Source organism: Saccopteryx leptura, chromosome 3, assembly GCF_036850995.1.
Source record: "Saccopteryx leptura isolate mSacLep1 chromosome 3, mSacLep1_pri_phased_curated, whole genome shotgun sequence".
Classification (NCBI taxonomy): Eukaryota; Metazoa; Chordata; class Mammalia; order Chiroptera; family Emballonuridae; genus Saccopteryx; species Saccopteryx leptura.
In genome coordinates this window covers 10618546-10640856 of record NC_089505.1, presented here as the reverse complement: position 1 = coordinate 10640856, position 22311 = coordinate 10618546, and the positions used below count along the sequence as shown (strand labels likewise).

General features: G+C 50.1%; 1 protein-coding gene across 4 annotated transcripts in view; it reads left to right on the top strand.

Moving 5' to 3' along the window:
- The window catches only part of ARID1B (AT-rich interaction domain 1B), a 429345-nt gene extending 408189 nt beyond the window's left edge, over window positions 1–21156 (top strand). For all 4 annotated transcript variants that reach the window (XM_066372937.1, XM_066372935.1, XM_066372938.1 and 1 more), the window contains 7 exons: window positions 3781–3919; window positions 4164–4336; window positions 8451–8601; window positions 11338–11434; window positions 12812–13595; window positions 15513–15643; window positions 18002–21156. In XM_066372937.1, coding sequence (XP_066229034.1) covers window positions 3781–3919; window positions 4164–4336; window positions 8451–8601; window positions 11338–11434; window positions 12812–13595; window positions 15513–15643; window positions 18002–19747 — 3221 coding nt within the window. In that variant the 3' untranslated portion in view covers window positions 19748–21156. The remainder of the gene's footprint in view (window positions 1–3780; window positions 3920–4163; window positions 4337–8450; window positions 8602–11337; window positions 11435–12811; window positions 13596–15512; window positions 15644–18001) is intronic.
- The last annotated feature ends 1155 nt before the right edge of the window (window positions 21157–22311 follow it).

The following is a 22311-nucleotide window of genomic DNA, read 5'->3' as shown; positions in this document are numbered from 1 at the left end:
GTGCCGTGCGCAGGGGCTGTCCCTTCAGCACACGGGCCGTGTCCCCTCGGCGCAGGCGCAGTGCGCTGCCAGGACACGCTGCTCGCACAGACGGACGGCGGGTCGCTGTGGCAGTGACTCTCCACAGTCCGCAGCAGGCGCTTCCCAGCCCGGGTGGGGGGCGGTGCCGTGCGCAGGGGCTGTCCCTTCAGCACACGGGCCGTGTCCCCTCGGCACAGGCGCAGTGCGCTGCCAGGACACGCTGCTCGCACAGACGGACGGCGGGTCGCTGTGGCAGTGACTCTCCACAGTCCTCAGCAGGTGCTTCCCAGCCCGCACGGGTCAGTGTCCTCTCTGGTCCCAGGAATGTCACTAAGGAGCGTGTCTTTGAGACCTTTTTATTAAAAAAGGAAAAAAAAGGGTTTCAGACTGCCACAGTTTTTAAACCTAATTTTCAGCTAAAATGTGTGTTCTTTGAAGTCAGTTTCTTCCATGGGCACACATTATTGTAGTTTATTCCTTATACATCCGGCATCTGCAGGCAAACTAAACTTAAAGATTCTTTTCCATGGACACTAAACCAACTTGAGTCCTAGCTCATTTGGCTGTGTTCTCAGAGCATCATGAGTCACCCGTCTGGGCTCCATTTTTGGTTTGATGGGGCTGATATGGACCTGGGGTCCGGGTCTGGCAGCCGGGCAGGTGTGAGCGCTCCGCCCTTCGGGGCCGTGGGACCCTCCCCGTGACTTCTCGGAGGTCAGGCTGCTCCAGTCTCGAGCCACCAGAGCCAGTCAGCCGAGAAAGACCCCGAATGACACTTGGGCCGGGCCAGGGCCCCGGCTGGCTGCATCTCTCAGGTGTCAGTGGGGATCTCGTTATAGTAAAACTTTAGAAGTTGAGGACATGTAATGAACAGCCCCAGGAGTTCCTGACCCAGCCGGCCTGGGCAGCCCATAGGCGATGGGGTTGCGGGCAGGGTCCTGCCTGGGAGGAGCCTGCGAGGGTGGGCACGAGGGTGGGCACGCAGCGCCACATTCAGTCCTGAGTCTGTAACCAAACACCCATCCATCTCTGCTGGCAGGTGGCTGACTGCGTTTCTATTATTAGCTGACAGGTGATGTCATAAAACCTGTCATGGATCCAGCTAGGGAATCCTCAGTGGAAGATAAATGAGAAAGAGGCTCTGGTTATAAACAAAGGTGCCCTCTGGGTGACCTCTGGTCCCCGCAGCCCGGGGACTGATCAGCTCCTCTGCGTCTCCCTCCCTGCTTCCGCACCCCCAGGCAGAAGTAGGGCACGGTCCGGTCCGGCTGTGAATTATCTTCCCAGCCAGAGTCTGGCCGTGCAGTCTGCAGAGTGTGAATGCACTTAACCTTCCATAACCTTTCCATTGTTTACTCTCGAGTATATGTTTGTAGTTTCTGGCACAAGGTAGTGGGGACATCCTAGGGAGTGTGCCAGCCTCCGCAGCTAACGGGCTTCAAGCGGCTGGGAGGAAGAAAGTCTGGCCAGAGGGAAGAGTTTTTCCTTTTTTATTTTTATTTTTTATGAGCTGTAAATGGGAATACTTGTAAATAGGGGTCATTCTGAAATCCCAGCCTCGTGGGCTGTGTTTCCAAGGACGCAGGCAGGCTGCCGTGCTGTCGGGCCCTGGTGTTCGACGCCAGCTCTGGGGGCGGGCCTTTCTGTTGCATTACCCTCACATGTTTATAAGACTCTACCTTTTTCTCTGATCACATCTTTAAATATGCATCTCTAGGGTTTCACCAAAATCTGGTTTGTAAGCATGAGTTAGTAAGTTTGTTTGTTTGTCTTTAAGATAGCTACATCTAAAAAGAGACTAAGATTAAATGAGTCTTCCTGGCATCTCTGAGAACATCCCTGAGCCTCGCTCGTCGTGGGCACCCTGGGGAAATACAGGGCAGAACACACAGCCCTGCCGGCCCGTCATCAGTGCTCAGTGCTGACCCGGCCTGGGCAGAGCCGATCTCGCGGGAGAGGGCCGAGATCTGGTCCTGGGCCGCCCAAGTGGGAGTGGTAGCACGTGGCCATGTCTGCCTCCGTCAGAGCGCACTCTCTGATCTCCAGTGGTCAGTTTAACTCGGTGTCCTCTAGAGCAAAACGTGGAGGTGGTCCCTGTCGTGAGCCTTGGGGACCGCCTGGGAAAGGAACGCCGTCGATAACATGAGCAGTATGATTATTTACAAGCGGCCGGTAACCTGCCATTTGTTACGGTTCTGGAGGTGTTTATTGTAAACTGTGTGTGGTCAGGAATTGTTGTCTTTTCTCGTCAGTTCGGTTCATTGGTGGAACCCAGGCATAGAAATCAGCTTACAATATAGTAAGCCCATTATTTATTCAGTAAGTAATAAGTAAATGAAACCAATATCTACTGAACACGTGACATGCTAAGGACTGTGATTATTGATAAAGCAGGATCCCTTAAAATACCTTTCTTTCTATAAAGTGAGGTTAATTTTTTTTTTTTCAAGAATCGCACATAAATTTTGGAAAGATCTGCCCAGTTTTGTTCTCTGTTATTATAATGTAGTTATAGTTAAAGCTAAATCACAGAACTCTGATAATGAGATGAAAGAACTCCAAACCAGTGTTATGTTTGGTAGTAACAACTCTGATTTCATAGTTCCAAAAGTCACCACTCCTGACAGAGCACAGACACATCTAAACATTAAGATAGTATTGAAATGTGACCTAAGGCCCCTTGTTATTTTGTGTCACTGCTTTTCAATGTCAACGTTTTTATTGCCTTAGGCCACAACTAATTTTCCTAATTTTTTTCTAAAATAGCACAGTAGTCCATCAAATTGATATCCAAATTTTTCATCTAATATTTCTTTATTATCAGACATTTAAATTATTTACATTATAAACAACACTGACATAAACATTTTTCTACTTAAAGTCTTTTTTTTAAAGATTTGATTTATTGGTTTTATAGAGAAGTATGGGGAAGAACAAGAAGTATCAACTCATAGTTGCAACACACTAGTTGTTCATTGATTGCTTGTTGTGTGTGCCTTGAATGGGCAAGCCTGGGGTTTTGAACCAGCAATGTCAGCGTTCTAGACTGACACTCTATCCACTGCGCCACAACAGGCCAAGCTAAAGCCTTCTTTATATTAGGTTACTTTCTTAGATAAATATCCAAGAAAGTCATTACCCAGTTAAAAAGCATAACTATGTTTTATGGATAACAAATGAAGTATGTTTCCAAATAGTTGACTAAAATGCGATGCAGGTTTTCAGTACAAACAATGTGTGAGAGTATTTCCCACCACAAGAACAAAATTTGTAACTATAAAGCAGGGGTCCCCAAACTTTTTATACAGGGCCAGTTCACTGTCCCTCAGACCGTTGGAGGGCCATCACATACAGTGCTCCTCTCACTGACCACCAATGAAAGAGGTGCCCCTTCCGGAAGTACAGCGGGGGGCCGGATAAATGGCCTCAGGGGGCCGCATGCGGCCTATGGGCCGTAGTTTGGGGACGCCTGCTATAAAGATGTTAACTAGATTTACTCTGGTGATCATTTTGCAATAGATACAAATATCCAATTATTGCATTTGTATACCTAAAACTGTTAATAATGTTATATGTTCATTATACCCCTGTAAAAAATGGAAGCACAGCTAATTTTACTACATTGTTACCAGCAGTGGGTATTGTTACTGTTTCTAATAAGGTGATATCTTGTTTTCTTTTTATATAACTAGCAAGGATGACCACTCTTTGATAACCTGGTTTTCTCCCCCGTTTTCTCCTGGCACTTAATACTGTCAGCTAATTCAGGGTCCTTGCAAGGTCCTCAGACCCCACAGTCAACTGGCAGCAATTCAATGGCCGAGGTTCCCGGTGACCTGAAGCCACCGACTCCAGCCTCCACCCCTCATGGACAGATGACCCCAATGCAAGGTGGGAGGTATGTTGAAAGAGCTGTGTGAGCCATACAGACTCAGGCTTATCTATCTTAACTTTCTGGAGCAAACTTCTAAAGAAGAGAAAGAAGAGAAACGATGTTCCCTTGTGAGTTTTCAGATGCTGATTACTGCTAGTTTTCTTCCTGTCACTTACTTCAGATTTCAGGACTAGCGTGCTTTCTGACTAAGTGTTTAGAGGTAGCAACTCCTGCCCTGTCATTAAACGTTCCTTTTTCTCACCCTCAGAAGCAGTACAGTCAGCGTGCACGACCCTTTCTCAGACGCGAGTGATTCATCGTTCCCGAAACGGAACTCCATGACTCCGAGTGCCCCTTACCAGCAGGGCCTGAGCATGCCCGACATGATGGGCAGGGTGCCCTATGAGCCCAACAAGGACCCCTTTGGTGGCATGAGGAAAGGTAAATGCAGGGGACCCCTGTGCCAGCTTGGCCTGCAGGACACTCTCCAGTCTGCCGTCCCACAACCAAGTCACTTACGTATTCAAGACACATTTGAGTGCCAACGCCCCATTTACTGAACTTCTCTCCTCGGAGAAAGTACTTAGCATCTCTGTGCCATGGTTTCCTCATCTAGAAATGGGGTGATAATAGGACCTGTCTAAAGGGTGTCATGAGTATTGAGTTAATGCACATAAAGACCACAGAAGGATGATGGGCACAACAACAAATGTCCTCTGAATGCTGACGCGTCACACGCTGGTCACAGCACGGGCTGAGCCTGGGGCAGGGCCCTGGAAGGGTGGAAGCAAACCAGACCCGCCTTGTGGAGTTGACCGTCTCTTGGGAGGAACCAACAGAAGGGACGTTAAACCACAAAGTAGATACATTCCCTGTACTGTAGCATTTCAGACTTCTCTGTTACATAAAGCAAGATAATCTATACTTTTTTCTTTTTTTTTTTTTTTTTTTTTTTTTTTTTTTTCATTTTTCTGAAGCTAGAAACAGGGAGAGACAGTCTGACAGACTCCCGCATGCGCCCGACCGGGATCCACCCGGCACGCCCACCAGGGGCGACGCTCTGCCCACCAGGGGGCGATGCTCTGCCCATCCTGGGCGTCGCCATGTTGCGACCAGAGCCACTCTAGCGCCTGAGGCAGAGGCCACAGAGCCATCCCCAGCGCCCGGGCCATTTTTTTGCTCCAATGGAGCCTTGGCTGCGGGAGGGGAAGAGAGAGACAGAGAGGAAAGCGCGGCGGAGGGGTGGAGAAGCAAATGGGTGCTTCTCCTGTGTGCCCTGGCCGGGAATCGAACCCGGGTCCTCCGCACGCTAGGCTGACGCTCTACCGCTGAGCCAACCGGCCAGGGCTACTTTTTTCTTTCAAGCTTCAGAGCCGCTTATTCCAAGTAAAGATTTTGCAGAACATGCAATAAATTTATAAACTCAGAAATCCAAAAGCTTTGTGGATGTTAGGGGGTAGCTATTTTTCTTAGCGGTATGTGATGTTAGAAAGAACATTTTGTTAGGGCTGTTGTTGGTTATATCACATTTTTAGACTCTGAAAACGTGACAGTAATAACACGGAAGAGTAATTAGTAGTATTTAGAGTCTGGCTTCAGAAGTTCTCGTGAAGCATCCCAGTAGCCTGCCCACGCGCGGCGTAGACAGCAAGAGCTGTGTTCATCTGGGTGGCCCGTGCCTAGGAATGTGCTCCTGCAGAGGCCGCGGTGGGCGATGGCAGGGAGGGTTCCCCGGGAGGGAGGGTTCCCCCGCCAGGCTCGGGGTCGCCGTGTCACTCGTTTCCATCGGCCCTGTGAGTGACAGCTGCGCAGAGGGCGGTTCCTTCTCACGGTGCCTGTGCCCTCAGCTCCCCGCCGCCCTGTAATACTGTACGCTCAGTACCAAATGAGAGCAGTCAACAGAAGCCCTCAGGAGACAGAATGTTTTGCCTCCGACCCCTGGTCCAGTCAAGTTTCCCACTCCTCAGTCCACCTTGTTCTCAGTGAACTTGGCGGCACTCCGATTTTTTTGTCTTTAATTTATTTAACTACCAGTATCAGTGGGAACCCTGCTCTTTGTCCTTGTTGCCCCCCAGAGAGGAGGGACAGTGGATAAAAGAGCCCATTCTGAGATTCGGGGCCCTCGTAGCCTGGGCCCCGCTTGTCTGCCTCTTACGGTGTCTGTTTCTCAGACAGTCCTGGGTGGGTGAGGTGGTTCTTTGCTCCACGTGGTGGCAGCTGGGACCCTGGGGCTGCTGTCCTCTGGAAGCCTGATGAAGAACTCCAGGGAGCTGGGGGTCACTTGAGTGGCTGGCGCCCTCTGGCAGCCGTGCTGGGGACACGCCGGCTGGGAGGCTCCACCACAGGGCCTTGCCACAGGTTTCTGCACACTGCACCGCTTGACACTGCCTGGGTCTCAGGAAGGGGCCCCCGGGGCGACAAGTGCCTGCAAGCCCCTGCTTCTTCATGTGTGCCAGTGGCCCGCTGGGCAGAGCCCAGTCTCATTGTGGCAGGGACTTCAGTGGCTGTGGCTACCTGGCACATGCTTCTGTAGGGAGCGCCAAAGGACAGCCTGCAGTAGCAGCTATTGGCAAAGGCAGAGCAATTTAATACCCTTAATGTGAGGGTGTGAGAGTGCATGTGCCCTCCGTCTCGTACTAGCAATGATTATAACTAGTCATTTTAATATTTGTCAATCCGACTGGGAGGGAAAAAGGCCTTGTAATTGTTTTAACTTGGATTTCTTTAATTTTTAGCAGGGCTATGCATCTTTTCATGTATTTATCAGCCATTTATTTTTCTTGTTCTGTGAATATACATTTATGTGTTTGCCCATATTTTAATTTGATTGTCTCTTTTCTTACTGATTTTTAAGAACTCTTTGTATATTGGAGAATTAAGCTATTTACCTTTAATTTTCCCCCTTAATTCCTGTCTGTCTCTGTTTTTACATCTATAAAATAGAAAATGACTTCAAAATTGGTTCTAATGAGGGTTGGTGGAGATCAAATAAGATATAGTATGTGATATCTCATTGCAACTCAAACTTTTTTTTATTTTTTTACAGAGACAGAGAGAGAGAGGGATAGATAGGGACAGACAGACAGGAACGGAGAGAGATGAGAAGCATCAATCATCAGTTTTTCCTTGCAACACCTTAGTTGTTCATTGATTGCTTTCTCATATGTGCCTTGACCATGGGTCTTCAGCAGACCGAGTGACCCCTTGCTCAAGCCAGCAACCTTGGGTCCAAGCTGGTGAGCCTTGCTCAAACCAGATGAGCCCACGCTCAAGCTGGTGACCTCGAGGTCTCGAACCTGGGACCTCGGCATCCCAGTCTGACGTTCTATCCACTGCACCACCGCCTAATCAGGCCCAGCGCAAACTTTCTACCAGTATTAGGCATTCTTATTTGTACTTCTAACAAATTTATCAGCTTTTAATCAGCTTTGCCTCATATAAGATAAAAGTAACCTTCATAGGATAAAAAAGGTAGTAGTACGACATGTCAATTAAGAGTTACATTAAAATGTGTAATTTGCCTACAGGCTGGTTTCGACTTGACCCAATTTCCTTCAGGCTCTGAGCTGATGCTAATTTGCATATTCGACCTAATTGCCACTCTGCCCCCTGATAGAAATGTGTGTCTCATTCGTTCCTGAGCTCCCCAGTGACCTTCTTTATCCTTGTTTTGGAGTCAGTGGGTGGGTGTTGTTAAGGTTTCGCCTTTTCCCCATCAGCGAAGGGGATGACTTTCTGTGTGTGTTTCCTCTCCTCACCAGCCCCGTTTTATAGACAAGGACACGAACTCGGGAGCGTACCAGCTTGCCGAGGGCCTGGACTGTGTTCCTTTTCAGTAATTCCCGCATAACAAGTTACCACAAGCTTAGCAGCTTAAAAACAGTGCGAATCTGTGGTCTCAGCTCAGGGGCTCGCACAGCGGACGACAGTGTGTCGGCCGGGACGAGCTGTCCTCTGAGCCGTGGGCCCCTACTCTCGCCCGTTCAGGCTGTCGGCAGTCTGGGCTCCTTGCAGTGATGGGACGAGGTGTCTTGTTGACAGTCTCTGGGGGGTCCTCTCAGCCTCCAAAGTCTGCCACCCTTTGTAATACGGTGGGTGCTGCTTCTGGACCAGCGGGAGGGCACCTCCGACTTGGTCTGTCTCGGACCGCTAGACACAGATTTTAAGGACGCACTTGGACAGTCTCTTTGGTTAACTGACAGTCAGCTGATGAGTAACTTGACTTACATCTGTGAATCCCTTTTGCCATGTGAGGTAACAGTCATGGGAGCAGCGTCCCATCATTTTCAGGGTTCTGCCCACACTCGAGGGCCCATGTGGGGCATTTACGTGGGGTGGGGGGGGTGGGGGAGGATGAAGGGCGCCCTCTTAGGGTTCCGCCCTCTTAGGGTTCCGCCCCGTAAGGCCCATCTTAACTGTAGACCTCAGCCTCTCACTCATGTAAGTCCCTCATGTTAAGGATAAGAGATATCGCCAGGTTAAGGGTAACAAATAACTAGAAAGCGGCTTTGGCTTTTGAAAATGCTTCACGTGGTCTGTCATTTGCAATACGCAGTGCCTGGAGGCAGCGAGCCCTTCTTGACACAAGGGCAGATGCCCGCAAGCAGCATGCAGGACATGTACGGCCAGAGCCCCTCGGGAGCCATGTCCGGCCTGGGCATGGGGCAGCGGCAGCAGTTCCCCTACGGGGCCACCTACGACCGGAGGTGAGTGCTCCCCAAGGGGGCGGGACAGGGCTCCCCCCACCCCCAGCACGTGCCCCTGCGCCTGCCTGGGCAGCCTGGGACAACACAGAGTCCCCTGTCCCACTGGGTCAAGGCTGCGAGTGGCCGGCAGCTGCCTGCAGCGGACTACACCGGAGAGGTCCTGTCCCCCGCTGCCAGGCCAGGCCAACTGTGCTGTGAGCGAGAGCCCAGAAGCCAAGTGAGGGCCGGGCTGGGCCGGGCCACCACGGCCAGGGCTGCACCTGTCACAGCGGACGGTCCCACGTAACTCCGGTCCCCCGGCACAGAGGTGCTCTCTGCCCCCACGCTCAGACTGACCCGCCCCCGTCCATGTGTGGCTGACCTGTGACCTGCAGGGACTCTGGGTGTCAGCATAGCCTCTCCTCCCGCCAGCGCCGACCCTAAGGAGAGGTCTGTCTGTCTGGCGGTGTTGTGTCCCCGCCCCCCCAGGCTGTCCGCAGGTCGGGGTCGTGGGGCGGTTTGGGAAGGCTCTTCCAGACACTTTCTTGAGATGCTTCCCCTCTTCCCAGTGAGCACTGCCACAGAAGGGGGCACATACCCCTTAATGGCCGTCTGTAAGGGGCACACCACCAGCTTCATGGTGGGCTTTTCAGGGCGGCCTCCTGATGGGGCTCTCTGGCCTGGCCCCGACGTCCCTCTGACAGGAGTCACCGCAGTGACTTCCTAAAAGGTGCTAAGGGTAGACTGCTTTCTGTGAGCAGACCCCGCACCTGCGGCCCCCCATATACCCTGCACCTGCACCCCGCACCTGCGGCCCCCACACTCTCACACACACCTGCACCCCTCACCTGCGGCCCCCACACTCCCACACACACCTGCGCCTCTCACCTGCGGCCCCCACACTCCCACACACACCTGCGCCCCTCACCTGCGGCCCCTACACTCCCACACACACCTGCGGCCCCCACACTCCCACACACACCTGCGGCCCCCACACTCCCACACACACCTGCGGCCCCCACACTCCCACACACACCTGCGCCCCACACCTGCAGCCCCCACACTCCCACACACACCTGCGGCCCCCACACTCCCACACACATCTGTGGCCCCCATACTCCCACACACACCTGTGACTCAGCTTAATACTTGTGCAGAAGCCCCTCCTCTGGTCGGGATGGCCTTTACCTCCCTGAGAGAGGCGTGCTCAGACGCGTAATCCTGGTGGTTTTTAGAGGAAAGAAACCGGAGGTACAATCAAATGCCCTTTTTCTAGCGGTAGCCACATTGGCGTGACCCGGGGTGGGTCGCAGCAGCCCCTGTCAGCAGCCCGCATGCCAAGTCACGGGGACAGTGAAGTAGGAAAGACAGGTCCCTGCTTTAACATAAAGGGGAAAGTTTGCCTCTGGTCCTTGAGATTACGTAGCCCTCATGTGGTCAAGGTGCATGATACTTCCCAAAAGTGACTTAGAATTCTATAAACTAATAGTTCTTACCCTGGGGAAGTGGAGTATTTATTTATAAAGTCTGCATTAATCGCTTAACCATTGTGTAATATCTAATGTACTGAATGAAGGCTATTGCTTAGATTTTATTTCTGAGGGTCTTGGAGCACTGGGTGTGTGTGTGTGTGTGTGTGTGTGTGTGTGTGTGTGTGTGTGTGTGTGTTTGGGCTGATGAGATCAGGAGAACAGTTGTCCTGGGACATACATTCATAAAAGAACTGACACAAATATACTTTTCTTCTAGAATGCTTCCTAGAATGTTGTGTGGCCTGGGTTTACAAGTCATTTTGCCTCTGCTGCGTTAGAGAGAGGGGTTTACCTCATTGCTAAGTTTTTTCTTCTGAAAAGTGTTACTTGCCAGCTTAAATTTTATCTGTCAGTTATTTTTTCCTCCTAACTATAGCTTCCTGGGAGATACTGGTGTCGTTAGCGGAACTCCCACTGTGTTTCCCGCGATACCATCGAAGTCCATTGGTTTTCTTTCTCATTCTCTTTCATTGGCAGTTTAGGAATATTTCCAGGCTGAGTGTTCTTTTTCTTGCAAGAGCAGTATACTGACTAAGCCAGTTAAATATTTTTAATTTCACATCTATTGGGATTTTTAAACATTTTTTGGTATTTATAATTTCTCAGTATAATAGCAATTGAAAAAATAAATGAATCGCTCCTTCTCATTTTAAGATTTAATAGGAATACATGTAAATCATTCCTGTTTTTCTCTTCTGTGACCTTTTAGGATTATAGGAGTTTGAAATTTTGAGCACCAGTGTCCCTACAATTATTAGCTAAGTCAGTATCACTTGGATTAGTTTTGAAGTATTCCTCCAAAACCTGAACATTTTCTATCCCTAATGAGAACATAAGAAGCCGACCTATTTTCAGTCATCATAGGTCCATGTCCTGACACAACCAGAAATGCCACTTGGAGTCTTAGACTCTGCCGTTCAGTTCCCCAAGCCGAGGTCCCAGTGCCACCGCTGGTACCATCGCAGGTGGGTGGGGCCTGTCCTCAGGGCGCAGGGCGCTGGCTGACTCCTCACCCCTCCTAACCATAGCTGGCCCAGGCCCAGAGTGGGCGTTCCTGTCCCTTTACCTGAAGTTCAGGGCTGCTGCTAGCTGGCTGCCTCTGTCCTGTGCTTGGTGTGCCAGCAAGCGGAGGAAGGAGAAGCTGTCGGGTGTCGCGTTTCAGGAAGTGGTCTGTTCTGTTTCTCACTCTGCCTAAATGCAGTCTCCCCTGAACGCCCCACTCCAGGCATGAAGCCTACGGGCAGCAGTACCCGGGCCAGGGCCCGCCCTCAGGACAGCCGCCGTATGGAGGACACCAGCCGGGCCTGTACCCGCAGCAGCCGGTGAGTGGGCGCGGGCGCCTCTGCTCTCGGGAGCACTCAGCCTGTTGCTGCTCGAGGGGTGTGGGACGGAAAACAGAAGCAGCAGCGTGTATTGCATCATTACAGTGTATTCCTTTATGCTAGAAAATAGTCTCGGGATGGTGAGGTCCGCAAATTAAAAACAGCTCTCCTCACATGGAATCCCAAAACACATATAACGTGTTGTACGAAGTTGAGGACATTCACCCACGTAAATAATAACAAGCCCAACTTAATGTATTTTAAGCGTGTCTGTTGTGTGTACTGTCACACCAAATGCCATTTTAGAACAGAAATTTGTCAATATGTTTTGAAGAGGACATGTATTAAAAAACAACTTGAAATAGTATATACTAAGTGAAAATTAACTGGCTTTTTAAAAATCAGATACTAACGCCTGCATGTTTAGACTGTGGGAGAGGCCAGCCTGGCCCCCAGGGCTGTCACCACTCAGGGGTGCTCAGCTGGGCAAACCTCACCTGAACCTCGGGACTTCCTGACACGGAGACTGGACGCTGTGCTGTGGCTTCTCACACACAGGAGTGCCAGTTCCAAACAGTGTTAAGGCCTAAGACCTCATGTAACGTAGAGGGCGTTTTAAGCGTGTTATGTAGAGTGAATTGCGTTATTAAACAGTCTTCTGTATTATATCTTAAACAGTTTTCTGTAATTGTATCTTAAACAGTTGTCACACATCAGCATGTCCCTCACTTCCATCAGGAGGTGCCTCCCCTGATCAGGGGCCAGTCCCCACTGTGTCCCCAAGAGGAGAGCTTAGTCACAGGGGCTGCGTCCAGCCCTGTCCTCAGAGGCCAGGCCCGGCGGGGCTCTCGGGGGGAGTCTTCCCTGAACGAGGGGGGAGGGCCAGGCAGCCTGGGTGCAGGGGGCCCGGGCACCGGGGGACCCAGACCCTGTGTGGAGGCTTCTCTGTCGCGTCCGGCCTAAGGCGCCTGTTTCATCGGGAACTCTCAGGTTCCTCAGAATGCTCAGTCCACCCGGGTGAGATTACTGTCCTCTACTGCTGGGGTCACCTTAGTGTCACTCCAATCCCTGTTCCCACTGCCTGTGTGGTAATCACTAGAGCCATGGCCCCAGTGTGGCAGCCCTGGAAATACCAGGACAGGAGGCATCCCCCCCACACAGGAAACTTCAAGCCCATGAAGATAAACTTGGGAAGCCCTCTCAGTGAACTGGCGTGGTGTTATATAATCCTGAAGTATGACCATAAGTTGTGAGTCCTTAGTTGTTACAGCAGCTTCCCGTCTCCGTCTCAGAGTGGACACCCCCAGGTAGTAACTCTACCTGGGGTGGTCCTCCTGTGGCCGCCCTCAGCGTGATGGGTCTCTCTGTGGATTTCAGAACTACAAGCGGCACATGGACGGCATGTACGGGCCTCCGGCCAAGCGCCACGAGGGGGACATGTACAACATGCAGTACGGCGGCCAGCAGCAGGAGATGTACAACCAGTACGGGGGCGCCTACTCCGGACCGGACCGCAGGCCTGTCCCGGGCCAGTACCCGTACCCCTACAGCAGAGAGAGGCTGCAGGGCCCGGGCCAGATGCAGCCGCACGGGCTCCCGCCCCAGATGATGGGCGGCCCCATGCAGTCGTCGTCCGGCGAGGGGCCCCAGCAGGGCATGTGGGCAGCCCGGAACGAGATGCCTTACCCCTACCAGAACAGGCAGGGCCCCGGCGGCCCCGCGCAGGCCCCGCCCTACCCCGGCCTGAGCCGCACCGATGACATGATGGTACCCGATCAAAGGATCAACCACGAGAGCCAGTGGCCTTCCCACGTCAGCCAGCGTCAGCCTTACCTGTCCTCGTCCGCCTCCATGCAGCCCATCACGCGCCCGCCCCCATCGTCCTACCAGACGCCGCCGTCCCTGCCCAACCACATCTCCAGAGCGCCCAGCCCCGCCTCCTTCCCGCGCTCCCTCGAGAGCCGCATGTCCCCCAGCAAGTCGCCCTTCCTGCCCTCCATGAAGATGCAGAAGGTCATGCCCAGCGTCCCCACGCCCCAGGCCACAGGGCCGCCGCCCCAGCCACCCCCCGTCCGCAGGGAGATCACCTTCCCACCCGGCTCGGTGGAGGCCTCGCAGCCGGTCCTGAAGCAGAGGCGGAAGATGACCTCCAAGGACATCGGTAAGCGTCCCTGGGGCCCTGCTCCTGCAGGGGATTCACTCCCTTGTGTCTAGAATTTTCATTCTCGTTCAGAGGTATTTCCCGTTCATCCCAGAGGTGGGGCGTTCTTGTGAGGACACACTGTCATGTTTCTCGAAGGAGCAATAATTGATAATAATTCGCTTATCTGAATTAAGCATTTCCATAGAAGGGCATGAATTGAAATGGTCCTTTTACCCATGAGTGTTATTAGTGTGAGAAACCAAGGAGTCCTTGGTGACTATGGACTGCGTGTGGGCCTTAACCAAGATTTGACCCCAACCAGGGGCTTAATCCCTGCAGCGCATGCTCAGTAGAACAGCTGCGGGCTGGTGCAATGCTGTGGTGGCCTGAGAGAAAGCCACTCTGTCGCTCCAGGGACAGCACGCGGACAGGGAGTGTCCCTGGGAGAAAGTGGGAGCCTGACCATGGTGGCAAATCGATGGCGGGGTTTGCTGTGACCTGTGGGGCTAATGTGACCCAGACAGCAGTTAGACGTGGGCCCGGGCTGCCCCACCTGAGCACAGGTGTTGCCGTTTCCCGTTTGGGACATTCTGAGTACTAATTAGGTGCCTGGACTCTCTGGGAGTGTACACAGCTTTTCCGCATTAGTTTTGAAGTACTTTTAATGCAGCAAAGAGAATTAAAGATCTTGATTATATAAAAAAAAATTATTTTCAAAAATCTCAAAATCACTTAACATGAAGTCATTTGAAGTGATTAGAAAAATATTAAAGAAATTAAAGATAGTTTTGATTATTGGACATTAAGGAGATACAGCAAGGGGGAAATGAAGGGGGTGTTATAGAGAAGGGGGTGCTGGAGGTGAGCAAGAGATACAGACACGGAGCGCCCCGTGTTATATATGGAAATACGTGTAAAAACATGCACGTGGACGTGTGTGTACACACACGTTTACATAAATGCATTTAGAGTTTTATAAAATTTCTTAGTATACATGACACCAGTATTTGTCTGTAGTCTAGGGAAATTGACGTTCTTCATTCTAAAAAGGAAGCTTGCTTTTTCTGTTATAAAAGTATATGTGCTTATCCAAGAAAAGTTGAAAAGTAGGTGACATTCAGAGGAGGGCGGACCCCGTGCCCCCCCCCCCCCCCCCGCATGGGGCTGTGGCTGGCATTGGGGTTGGCCCGCCCCGCCGTGGGGAGTGCCAGCTGCACGGCCCGCTCCCGCCGCATGCTTCCTCCGCTGCTGAGACGGCTCCCGCTGAAAGTCAGACACCTCCTGGCCCCAGCTTCTGGCAGATCTTGCAGACGTTGTATCTGATCACTGTCTTCTTCAGCTGCAGGGCGGGGAGAACAGGATGCCCTCTGGTTCCCGTGCCTTGGCTCAGGACAAGCTCTAAAAAACAGGAACCATCAGAGTGCTGGTCCTTGTCAGCAGCACATTCTGAGGGACAGAGCTCAGAAGTGGACGAGGGTGGTGGGGAAACCCAGGCTTTCTCTCTGAGAGGTGCTGTTTGGGGGTTAACTTTTGCTTATATTCTGCACACCTGTCAGCCTTCCGAAGGTGCCCCCGGAGATGTGTGTGAATGGAGCAGGCAGAAGAACACGTAGCAGTGTTTGGTTTGACTCAGTTATTGCAGCTCTGGGGTATCGGGCTGCTTGGGGGGTGCGGGCAGTGCCTGAGCCGGGCCGAGCCACCGCCACCCGAGCGGTTGTGGGTTCCCGTGCACCCAGCAGAGCAGACAGAGCTCAAAGACCACAGTTTCTTGGTACGGCCATCGCCTCATTTAAAATCTGGAAAGGATTGTGTTAAACACTGATTTAAAATCAGTACTTACCACCCCACTTCTTTTTCCTTATTCTTTGGTGATTTTCTATTCTTTCGTGCGTGGAGTTAATATCAATTATATGCTTGTTCTTTCCTCGTTTTTAGTTACTCCGGAGGCATGGCGCGTGATGATGTCCCTGAAGTCAGGTCTCTTGGCGGAAAGCACTTGGGCTTTGGACACGATTAACATTCTCCTGTATGATGACAGCACTGTCGCCACGTTCAATCTCTCCCAGGTGAGCCGGCAGCCCGGTGGCGGGTCGGGCGGGCCAGGATGAGGAGACGAGGGGGTGCTCAGGGCCAGTGGTCGCCCCTGACACCCGTATCTGCAACATCAGTCGGCGCAGGTTGTCTGAGAGTTCAGTCTGGAGTAACGGTTCATTTCAGTCTCTATATAAATTTACACATACCTATATTTCATGAGAAAATTGTGACTGTGTGTGTATGTGTGATATATGATAGTAGTAAAATTAAATTGCTGTCTAGGATGAGTATTAGCAGCCCAATGGGAATTAACCCGACTGTCACATAGTTATGTCTGTGGTCAGTGTTGGAAATGCAGTTGGTTACAATGGAGCATCAATTACTCCTTTCCAAGGGGACATCACTCCTTCCTTTTAATTAAAAAGAAAGAATGAAGTCTAAAGGTAAAGGTAAATTTTATATTTAGAAGATAAATAATGCACCGTTGAACCAGGAATGACACGAGGTTGGGTGTACCCCACAAAGTTGAAAGTGTGCACATGATCCCCCCACCCCGCATACATAAGTAGTTCCTTGGTCTCCACAGAGGATTGGTTCCAGGAACCACCTCCCCCCCACACTCCCTTCGTGAATATCGAGACCCACAGATGTTCAAGCCCCTTGTATAAAACGGCATAGATCAACACAGACAGTCAGCCCTCCGCGTCTGCAGATTGAAAACTGCGCAGGTATTTGCTGAAAACAATTCTGAGGATAAGTGGCCCTTTCAGTTCAGCCCGTGGTGTTCAGGGTCCACTGTATGTACAAGTAGAGAAAACAGTTTAATGAATCCCCGTGTACCCATCATTCAGCTGCAGTAGTCGTGGGCGCGGGGCCAGGCTTGGTTCCGGCGGCATTCCCCCCAAACCTGCCTCTCTCCAGGTCATCGTGAAGCCAGCACTTCAAAGCCTGCCACTTGGAATGAGCTGACACCCTCCTCTCAGCGCTGAGTAGGGAATAGCTGCCAGTCCCACGGCCAGCAGAGAGGAGGGAGCTGGGGACTAGGAAATGCCCGAGAGTCAGCTGGCTATAGGCTTTTAAAGAAATCTTTAGAAACAACAATGAGAAAAGTTTATTTTCCCGCTGAGTGTGCACAACTCTGCTGTTCTTGAAGAGAAGCCCAAGCATCTCATTCCTTCCTTCCGTTGAATTAGGGCCGGAATCTCCCACTTGCTAGCTCTTCTCTCATTTAAGTCTTCATTAGAGCCCTGAAAGGCAGTTTTTCAGTTGATAGAAAATATATTAATAAGGTCATAAACATCACATGAAGTCCATTTCAGCTGACAATAAGTATTTCAAAAAAACATGTCCCTCGTTTGCTAGAATACTTAACTTATCCTCACGTTAAGTGAAGTGCAGTGTATCACACCTCTTCATCGCGGAGCAGCTGTGCCGCTTCCCCGTCCCATTGCCCTGGAAATAGGGAACGTGGAGCGGGGACACACCCAGCCTCCGCTGGAAAAACTGTGCCTGTGGACCCTGAAGGGTCCTTTCCGGCTGCTCCTTGGGTCTCAGGAAGCAGGCAGCTGGCTAGGAAATGGGCTGCTTTCCGTACATCATCACTGAGAAACCCTTTACTACCTAACCGACCCTCCACCGTCCCAAACATGCCGGAGTGGACCCTGGGGGAGGGCACTGAGCGGTCACCCATCAGGGCGTGTGTCGGTTGTCGCGGAGCAAACGTGCTCAAAAGGAAACAGAGCTGGTCCTCGTCCTGGCCTGTGGCTTTCAGCCAACATGTAAAATTGCATTCTGTGAACATTCTAATCCATGTATCGGGGGCTCAATTGATTTGTTTTTAATTTTCTCCATTTATGAGCTACTACATTGCTGAAATTATCTTCTCCCAAAGATCTGTGGAGAACGTAAATTAGAGTGACCTATAGTACCTGAGACAAAAATAACCATAAAGTTTAATAATAATAACCATAAAAATCCAGGCAGGCAACGTCTCAGATAAATAATAGGAAAAAACAGACTCACTTTCCCGCTCTTCCGATAATGAATGCATTGTATCTGAATCAGAAAAAAGTAAAAATAAGAGGTAAAGAGCAAAGTGCTCCCTCAGTGATAATCTTAGAAATACAAAAATAACAGGTACGTTTTCACATCGACAGTATAGGAAAGTGAGCGGGAAATAAGAAACAGCCAATGCTGGTTTGGTTGATAATGAATATTCAGGAAGATACTCCTGACTGGTATTAGCTGCTTTTCCTTGGCCCAGCCGGAAATGAAGTAAGACGTGTGACAGTCATCCCAGACATGTGGCTAGCTGTCAGGACTTGCGGCCCCTCGGTCCTCTCGGTGTTATGACATTGTACCTGTTCTTGCTCTTTCTCTCTCCCCTCCAGCTGTCCGGCTTCCTGGAACTTTTAGTAGAGTACTTTAGAAAATGCCTGATTGACATTTTTGGAATTCTCATGGAGTATGAAGTGGGGGACCCCAGCCAAAAAGCACTTGATCACGACGCCGTGAGGAAAGACGACAGCCAGGCCTTGGCGGACGACTCCGGGAAGGAGGAGGAGGAGGAGGCCGAGTGTCTGGAGGAGGAGGAGGAAGAAGAGGAAGAGGAGGAGGAGGAGGAGGACGAGCGGGAGGACGGCGGGGCGGCAGAGGCCGAGGAGAAGAGCGGCGCGGGCGCGACCCCTCCCAACGCCGCCGCGGACCCCAAGGAGAGGCCCAGGCAAGCCAGCAAGTTCGACAAGCTGCCGATCAAGATCGTCAAGAAGAACAACCTGTTTGTGGTCGACCGGTCCGACAGGCTGGGCCGCGTGCAGGAGTTCAGCAGCGGGCTGCTGCACTGGCAGCTCGGCGGCGGGGACACCACGGAGCACATCCAGACTCACTTTGAGAGCAAGATGGAGATTCCTCCGCGCAGGCGCCCTCCGCCGGCGCTCAGCTCCGCGGGTCGAAAGAAAGAGCCCGAGGGGAAAGGGGACTCGGAAGAGCAGCAGGAGAAGAGCATCATCGCCACCATCGACGACGTGCTGTCTGCTCGGCCGGGGGCGCTGCCCGAAGACGCGAACCCCGGAGCGCAGCCGGAGAGCAGCAAGTTCCCCTTCGGGATCCACCAGGCCAAGAGCCACCGGAACATCAAGCTGCTGGAGGACGAGCCGCGGAGCCGCGACGAGACGCCGCTGTGCACCATCGCGCACTGGCAGGACTCCCTGGCCAGGCGCTGCATCTGCGTGTCCAACATCGTCCGCAGCTTGTCCTTTGTGCCTGGCAACGACGCCGAAATGTCCAAACACCCAGGCTTGGTGCTGATTCTGGGAAAGCTGATCCTCCTCCACCACGAGCACCCCGAGAGAAAGCGAGCGCCGCAGACCTACGAGAAGGAGGACGACGAGGACAAGGGGGTGGCCTGCAGCAAGGACGAGTGGTGGTGGGACTGCCTCGAGGTCTTGCGGGACAACACGCTGGTCACCTTAGCCAACATTTCCGGGCAGCTAGACTTGTCTGCTTACACGGAAAGCATCTGCTTGCCAATTTTGGATGGCTTGCTGCACTGGATGGTGTGCCCGTCTGCAGAGGCACAAGACCCCTTTCCAACGGTGGGACCCAACTCTGTCCTGTCGCCCCAGAGACTCGTGCTGGAGACCCTCTGTAAACTCAGTATCCAGGACAACAATGTGGACCTGATCTTGGCCACGCCTCCATTTAGTCGTCAGGAGAAATTCTATGCTACGTTAGTTAGGTACGTTGGGGATCGCAAAAACCCAGTCTGTCGAGAAATGTCCATGGCGCTTTTATCGAACCTTGCCCAAGGGGACACGCTGGCAGCAAGGGCCATAGCTGTGCAAAAAGGAAGCATTGGAAACTTGATAAGCTTCCTCGAGGATGGGGTCACGATGGCCCAGTATCAGCAGAGCCAGCACAACCTCATGCACATGCAGCCTCCGCCCCTAGAGCCACCGAGCGTGGACATGATGTGCAGGGCGGCCAAGGCTCTGCTGGCCATGGCCAGGGTGGACGAGAACCGCTCGGAGTTCCTGCTGCACGAGGGCCGCCTGCTGGACATCTCTATCTCGGCCGTCCTGAACTCTCTGGTCGCGTCTGTCATCTGTGATGTACTGTTTCAGATCGGGCAGTTATGACACCAGTGAGCAGGCCGCATGTGTGAGTGAAGACTAGAGGCTCCCGTATAACTGGCTGTTTTCTGTTCTCGTTCATCCAGCGTAGGAAGAAGGAAAAGAAAATCTTTGCTCCTCTGCCCCATTCACCATTTACCAATTGGGAATTAAATAATGAATTCGAACAGTTTCGAAATTAATATTTGCTATCTGTGTGTTTAAGTGCATCTGTTTGGGGTTTTTTTTATTTCGTTTTTTTTGTTTGTTTGTTTTTTAACCAAAGTTGCTGTCTAGTGCATTCAAAGGTCACTTTTTGTTTTTCCACAGATTTTCTTTTTCTGTTCTTTCTTTTCCATGTTGTATTGCATTTGGGGGGAGGGGGGGAAGCAAATTGACTAAAGAAAAAAGTTGTAGCAAAAGATGCTAAGATGGGAAATTTTCACCACACTGAGGCAAAAAGGTGAAAAAGTATCACTATATCCCAGGCGTGCTATTCTTCAGATAGTGAAATGAAATCTATATCCCATCGCCCAAAGCTTCTGTGCAATAGAAACTTCTAGAGATGTAGGTATAGGGGCTCAAGGAGGTGTGTCAGTCGGTAGTCAGACTATGGAGTGATTCTGGTTTCTCCGCAGGAAAATGGTTCCATTAGGCTAGGAGCAAAAATAATGTTTTCTTTTTTAAGTTAAGATTGACAATACGTACCTGCCAACGATCAATGGAAATTGCTTCCTCACCACTACCTGTCTGTCTGTCTTTGACCTTCCACATGACAGTTCTTCACAATTCCTTTAATCATTTTTTAAATATTTTTTTTTACTGCCTATGGGCTGTGATGTATATAGAAGTTGTACATTAAACATACCCTCATTTTTTTCTTTTCTTTTCTCCTTTTTTTTTTAGTACAAAGTTTTTAGTTCCTTTTTCATGATGTGGTAACTACGAAGTGATGGTAGATTTTAAATAATTTTTATTTTTATTTTATATATTTTTTCATTAGGGCCATATCTCCAAAAAAAGAAAAAAAAGAAAGAAAAAATACAAAAAACAAAAACACACAAAAAAAAGAGGGTAATGTACAAGTTTCTGTATGTATAAAGTCATGCTCTATTTCGGGAGAGCAGCCGATCGCAGTTTGCTTCATGAATCAAGGTGTGGAAATGGTTGCATATGGATTGATTTAGAGAAACGGTTACCAGTACAGACAAAAAAAAAAAAAATACAATTCAAAGGAAGATACACAACTTCAAAGATTTTTCAGTGACAAAAATCCACATTTGTATTTCAAGATAATGTAGTTTAAAAAAAAGAAAAAAATCTTGATGTAAATTCCTCCTTTTCCTCTGGCTTAATGAATATCATTTATTCAGTATAAAATCTTTATATGTTCCACATGTTAAGAATAAATGTACATTAAATCTTGTTAAGCACTGTGATGGGTGTTATTGAATACTGTTCTAGTTTCCTTGAAGTGGTTTCCTAGTAACCAGGTTATTTATAAGATATAGGGGAAATACAGCCGTGTTCTAACCTAGTCCCTCGTTACCAAACCGTGAGGTTGGGAGGAACCGTTGAGGGTTACCTACTTTAGGGTGGGGAGCGACAGTTTGACTTTCTCAAGGTATTTAGCTGATTAGCCTTTGTTTGAAGCAATCAACTCTAAGGACATGGAAGTATGAAAATATTCAGGAGATATGGGAGGTAGCTGCTAGCCCCTGAGGTGAGGCCCACGAGCTCACTGGCCTGACAGTGTGAGACTGCCTTTACTAACCCCGTCTTAACTTTAACCAGAGTTCAAGCTATTCCATGGTTCTTCTGTGTGCCTCAAAGTTATTTTGCATTTAGTTTACTCCACCATGTATAATATTTATATTGTGCAATGTTAAAAAAAAAAGTATGTTATATTGTATGTGGTGTACATAGTGCAAAGTGATTATTTCTATTTCAGGGCATATTAATATTCTCATATTCCTTCCTACCTGGTGCACAGTGGCTTTTTAATACTAGTCATTTCTAGTTTAAACTCTTTCTTCCTGGGTCATCGACTGTTACTGTGTCACAGTCACTTTCTTCGAAACTGCTGCAGAATTAAGCTGTTAGTGGACACCCTCCTGACTCTACCTCTTCACACCACCCTCCCGGTCACCGCATACTCAGACCTCCGAGTCCTCCGCCAGACCCCTTACCGGGTGCACATTACTCATGGTAACACGTGGAAGAGTTAGACAAGAGCACGCAGTTATAATCAGAATGTGAGACGTGACTCTTGAGTGTCACAAGAAAAAAAAATTTTTTTCTGCAAGCAGCCATCTATCAACTCCCACATTAGTCTTCTTACATAACAATGCAACCAAATATATATTGAATTAAAAACCCATTTATAATTCTACTTGAAATATATCTGCTTGCTAAGAACAGATTTTAGAGCTCCAAGCTTCAAATATGGAGATTTGTAAGAGGGAATTCAGTATTAGGATTTCTCTCTTACAGAGTATGAATCAAAGGTGTGTACAAAGTCTGAAGTTACCTACTATCCCAATTCATTTGTCAATCAAAAGAGTAAAATTACAAAAGACTTGATGTCATGG